We start from the raw sequence: 5,986 nt of genomic DNA on the forward strand, positions 1-5,986 counted from the left end.
CGGCCTGTTTCTATTTGTCGGCCTGTTTCTATTTGACGGCCTGTTTCTATTTGACGGCCTGTTTCTATTTGTCGCCCTGTTTCTATTTGTCGCCCTGTTTCTATTTGTCGCCCTGTTTCTATTTGTAGGCCTGTTTCTATTTGTTGGCCTGTTTCTATTTGACGCCCTGTTTCTATTTGACGCCCTGTTTCTATTTGTCGCCCTGTTTCTATTTGAAGGCCTGTTTCTATTTGTTGGCCTGTTTCTATTTGAAGGCCTGTTTCTATTTGTCGCCCTGTTTCTATTTGACGCCCTGTTTCTATTTGTCGGCCTGTTTCTATTTGTCGGCCTGTTTCTATTAGTCGGCCTGTTTCTATTTGACGCCCTGTTTCTATTTGAAGGCCTGTTTCTATTTGTCGCCCTGTTTCTATTTGACGCCCTGTTTCTATTTGTCGCCCTGTTTCTATTTGAAGGCCTGTTTCTATTTGTCGGCCTGTTTCTATTTGTCGCCCTGTTTCTATTTGACGCCCTGTTTCTATTAGTCGGCCTGTTTCTATTTGACGGCCTGTTTCTATTTGAAGGCCTGTTTCTATTTGTTGGCCTGTTTCTATTAGTCGGCCTGTTTCTATTTGACGGCCTGTTTCTATTTGACGGCCTGTTTCTATTTGACGGCCTGTTTCTATTTGTCGCCCTGTTTCTATTTGTCGCCCTGTTTCTATTTGACGGCCTGTTTCTATTTGACGGCCTGTTTCTATTTGACGGCCTGTTTCTATTTGTTGGCCTGTTTCTATTAGTCGGCCTGTTTCTATTAGTCGGCCTGTTTCTATTTGACGGCCTGTTTCTATTAGTCGGCCTGTTTCTATTTGACGGCCTGTTTCTATTAGTCGGCCTGTTTCTATTTGATGGCCTGTTTCTATTTGAAGGCCTGTTTCTATTTGTTGGCCTGTTTCTATTTGACGGCCTGTTTCTATTTGTCGCCCTGTTTCTATTTGAAGGCCTGTTTCTATTTGTTGGCCTGTTTCTATTAGTCGGCCTGTTTCTATTTGACGGCCTGTTTCTATTTGAAGGCCTGTTTCTATTTGAAGGCCTGTTTCTATTTGTCGCCCTGTTTCTATTTGACGCCCTGTTTCTATTTGACGGCCTGTTTCTATTTGTTGCCCTGTTCCTATTTGACGGCCTGTTTCTATTTGTTGCCCTGTTTCTATTTGTCGGCCTGCTTCTATTTGTTGTCCTGTTTCTATTTGACGGCCTGTTTCTATTTGTTGCCCTGTTTCTATTTGTCGCCCTGTTTCTATTTGTCGCCCTGTTTCTATTTGACGGCCTGTTTCTATTTGTTGCCCTGTTTCTATTTGACGGCCTGTTTCTATTTGTCGGCCTGTTTCTATTTGACGCCCTGTTTCTATTTGACGGCTGTACACAGCGGTCAAAGTGAGCGTGAACACGTGTCATCGCTGAGCAGGTAATCTGTTTTCTGTATTGATCTTGAATCAGACCCAAGGGAGGAAATGCTACCTGCCATTGACTGGATTACCCTGCACATCAAATCTGTTGAGAATCAATTACCTGGAACAATGTGGTTGTACTGCAGAAATGTCACAGGCAGACTCAACTCTGACCTCATGCAGCTGTAATCACTGTTCTCTATAATTAGCACCGTTTGACAGCAGGAACGAAATGCTTTGGCTGCTGCGTGTGACAGAGAAGTGATGAGGCCCTCAGGCCGAGAGCACTGAAACACAATATGCAAGGCGGCGGAGCCTTACGTGTCACCTGTCATTAGCTATGCACGCTAATCTCACCCTGCCAATGGGAATGACGCTGCAGGACCTACAGGACAGCACTGGTGTTTCGATATTTGGAAGCCCATTAAATACAAATTGTATGCCCCTATGTTTCTGCAGAATATATTCTGAAGCATTCTGCAAATTTAGAGATTGATTTTCTGCCTTCAAGGCTCCCATCCATCAGTGCTCCATGCAAATCTGCTTCCCAAGCTCTCACCTGTAATAGGTAATCCATCACAGTAAACATTTGGTTGCTGTGAGTGATGCTATGCCGTACGGTGGTGCAGCTTTCAGTGTTAACTGTTGAAAACATTCTTATTCTCAAGGCGAATATTTACACTGTTGTTTGCACAGTTTCTGTTGTCGTCAAAGGAGGCTTTTACACTTTTCTGACTTGGTGTTATACGAGCAAACCTGAACTGAGCGGTGCCCCCAGCGTAGCGTCTTATTGGTTGTAATCTTTGAATTTTAATTTCTATGTTTATTTCGTAAAATGTGCAGGATGAGCAGAGGACAACTTTTCCTACATACAGATAATCAGGTTTTCTCAGGCAGATCATTCTTTCTACCGTCTGTGTGAAGTCGCACTCTCAGACAAATTTTCCATCTAATCGACCGTTGCTCTCAAATACTACAGGCAGCTGCAACTTTGGCCCATGATCACACTGTTTCCTGACCTGAACTCTGTCCATCCGGTCAAAACTCCAACGCCCCTTTGTTTTCTCGTTTGTCTATCCTGGTTACACCAGCAGACGGGACCTTGGCTCACACAGACAGATTATTAATGGCGGGTAGTGAAAAAAAGCCAAAATTACAAGCATCAATTGGCAGTTTTTTCCGTTTCGTGTACATAAACCAGTTTGATAAATATTTAGAGGTCAATTAAACCCAGCCAGGGCTCCAAAGAACACAGTAAAAGCCCGGCCTTTCAGCTGTACATGATAACCTTTACAAATAAGTCGCGGCAGATTTTCTTGTCTTCCTAATCAGGGAGTCAAAGTTTATTCTTGTGCCCCCCCCATTGTGCAGAGTCTGCTGGTTTGCTGCCAGTTATTGTGTGCTTTTCTGCTGAGTTAATAATTAGGGAGGTTTGCACCATGTGTGAGCGAGTGATAAAGGCAGGAAATAGGAAAGGCACCTCAGGTCCTGATAAGATGCCAAGTAGTTGGTCAAATAACCACAATTCAAAGAACGCCTGAACGCCCGAGTAGACGCCGAATGGATTCGTGTTTATCACCTGCACTGCTGTAAAGCTCTGCGTGGCCTCAGGTTAACGTGTCATTCATCCTTGTTTTTAGGTGTCTGCCAATGAAAAGCGCTGCCAGGTACTGAGACGGGAGCTCTGTAAACGTCAGTGAGCTGAGACTGTCACTACTACTACTGCTGAAAGTGTCTTTAGGATAAAAGGCAATTTACCTGGTCATACCTTGACTGAAGACGGGGGCTGTGTTGCCTGGTTACACCTGAAGAAAGAAGAATCATTTTAGCATCTCGCTAAAAAAAACACACAATTCACTGTATGTTTATGAATCCTCAGTTTTTCTTCACGTTTTCATCCTAACTTCCATCATGTCCACATCCTGTTCTCACCGAGCTGCAGCGTACCGCCTGCCTGCTGGAACCCACGCTCGATCAAAGCTCACAGTCATGGCGGCTGAGACAGATCTGCTGTCACACATCAGCGAGTGTAGATGTGGACTGGATAAATGTGTGCGAGAAGGGTGTGTGTGTGCAATGAACTGGAGCTATTAATGGCAACCCTGCAGCCAAAAGCTACCAACCTAGAAATAATGAAGCAATGTTTAAGGCAGAAATTAGACAGCCGCACTCTCCCGAGTTACTTCAGTTAGTTCAGCTTTTTATAAATAGCTCAGAGTGTCTGAGGACACACTCAGAGGAGGAGGACGGGGGTGCAGAGCGCTGTTATAAATTGGGGCTTTATAGTGTGAATGGGATCTATAAATAGCCGAGTCGTGGAACAACCCTCGTTCGACAAAGTTGTGCGTGTTGTGAGCTTTCTCGGTCCCCGAGGTGCCGTTCGCTGTTTGTTACATAAGAGCTGCTGTTTCAGTCTGATGGGATATTTCGCACGAATCTGCTGTGTAGCGCGCAGGTATGAACGCTGCGTTTGCTGTTGTATCGAGTGGATTCACAGTCATTTATTTATGCTTCAGCTTTCCACAGGAGCAGGCTGTGGGTGTGGATGGTGTTCTTCCTACACAGTGTCTGTGTAACGTCTGTATACTCACACGTATTACTGCAGCATAAGGATTTATTACATACTGATTAAACATTTTTTCTTTTAGTCTTTTATGCAGGGAGACTTAAAGCTGTACTGGCGTTGAGTCCAAGTGACCTTAATGCTAACTTCCATACACCATGTGAAGTATTTGTATGAGGACACGCCTCCAGTCTGTGTAGTGTGTAGCTCTGCACATGCTGCAGCATTAGACCTAAACAGTGTCACGTGAAAGTTAAGGGCTTGTGGTTGGACATAGTTTGAGTGAACATTTGCAATCTGCAATAATGTGGTTGCATGTTTGGCCACAGCCTCGTATCTATTACTGGCACAATGGCAAGAGTGTGACTCTTTCTTCTTCGAGTAAACCCACCAGAAGCGCAGCGTGGCTTCGTAGCCACAGCAGTGATGTATGTCTTTAAAAAGAGCTCTTTAAAACCGTATATTAACATTTCACAGAGGAAACATCGACAGCGTGAACGGCAGCTTGGACTACAAATATGGCAACGACACTAAAACGCTCCTCTGGTGATTATTTTGACCAAGCTGGACAAAAAAAGCTCGAACGGGGTTTGGAAAACACTGGGAAACAACGCGTGACTAAGTCGATCGGGCGAAGACAGACTTCAGACTGCCATCCTGTCTAAAAACGCCCGTCATCTTCAGCAGGAAGGAAGTCATTTCTTAGAACGCTGGCACCAGGGGAGTAAGCCGACGTGATAAAAAAACAGGAAAAAAGTAGTCAGGAGGAAATAAGAAGGCCGAAGAAGGACGAGTGTGTTTTTGCCTTTTAAGGCTATGACCTGCTCGGGTTTGAAGGAGGGAAAATATGAACATATGAGCAGGATAGGCTGGTAAAAGTCTTAGGGAGAACAAATTGATGGCTACAACAGCTCTGGAGCATTTTCAGCTGACTGGGACTTTCTGCTGGCTCGGGGCCTTTCTGGGTCCTCCGGGTTGGCACCACTCTTGGCATCGCTCAGGCGCCGTGTGCCTGGCTTGCCTCAAACTCGAGCGTAAATAAAAAATCTCAACCCAATGTTTCTGCACTCTGCTGACAATAAATAATACAAGGATTGCTGACACCTCCTCAACCTCTCGCAACTAAGATGATTTGTTTTGAACTTCTGGAGGTCTTACATGAAGAATGAATGACTCAATAATACATGAAATAATGATGAGTTATTCAAAAACAGTCCGAGTCACTTACTGGGCCTCGGCTTTATCTTTGTCATCCAGGAAATAGAGCGCGGTGGCCAGGAAAAACATGCCCCCCAGGACGATGATGAAGGGACAAAGCATGAGGGCATAGCCCAAACTCAGGAACCGCCACAGTGCTGATGTAGTGTACTTCTGCTGAAGGGCGTCCGAGATCTGCAATCAGGCCAGACGCACATACACAATGACACATGACCACAAACACAACAAAAGGAAAGATTGTACTCATTCAAAACCTTATCTTTATATATCTCCTAATGCTCTGACACACTACAAGCTGCTCACTGCTCAGCGTGAGTTCTGCACATTTCATCACTGCAAAACCGACACATGATGTAAGACGCCTTGTTTTTGTCCTAAAATAGGCAGGATTTCACAGCTGATAGCTCATCTTCATCTTCAGCAACACCAGCATTCAGTCTGTCGTGCGCAGTGTCGAGAAAAACAACAGCTGGAGAGCGGTGGGAGTGAAGTGACCATCTCTGCCTCCCAGAGATCGCTGCTCTGACAGTCGTGACGGAGAGGAGGCTGCTGCTGCTAGCTTTCAGCAGACTGTGGGCTGTCGAATCCGTGGGCAACAATAGGTCCTAAAGCACAAGCATTTCTTGTTATGTCAGCAAAAGCCAGGTCTTCTGCAGGGAGAGCTTGAGAAATGCTGACAGGAGGACTGCACGCGTGCAGTATGTGCTCCTATGTGCAGCCACGTGCATGCTTAATAAGGAGCCATTACACTGTGTGTGTGTGTGTGTGTGTGTGTGTGTGTGTG

The 5,986-nt window shown here is 45.2% G+C and overlaps 1 protein-coding gene across 1 annotated transcript in view; it reads right to left on the reverse strand.

Annotated features, from left to right (window-relative positions):
• Window positions 1–5,986, reverse strand: part of spns2 (SPNS lysolipid transporter 2, sphingosine-1-phosphate) — a 59,516-nt gene that overhangs the window by 4,724 nt on the left and 48,806 nt on the right. The window contains exons 10-11 of the mRNA XM_005740315.2: window positions 5,213–5,376; window positions 3,190–3,226 (exon numbers count right to left, since the gene is read on the reverse strand). Coding sequence (XP_005740372.1) covers window positions 3,190–3,226; window positions 5,213–5,376 — 201 coding nt within the window. The remainder of the gene's footprint in view (window positions 1–3,189; window positions 3,227–5,212; window positions 5,377–5,986) is intronic.

This window comes from Pundamilia nyererei, unplaced genomic scaffold (genome assembly GCF_000239375.1).
Source record: "Pundamilia nyererei isolate P.nyererei 1_Seehausen unplaced genomic scaffold, PunNye1.0 scaffold00099, whole genome shotgun sequence".
In the NCBI taxonomy this organism is placed as follows: Eukaryota; Metazoa; Chordata; class Actinopteri; order Cichliformes; family Cichlidae; genus Pundamilia; species Pundamilia nyererei.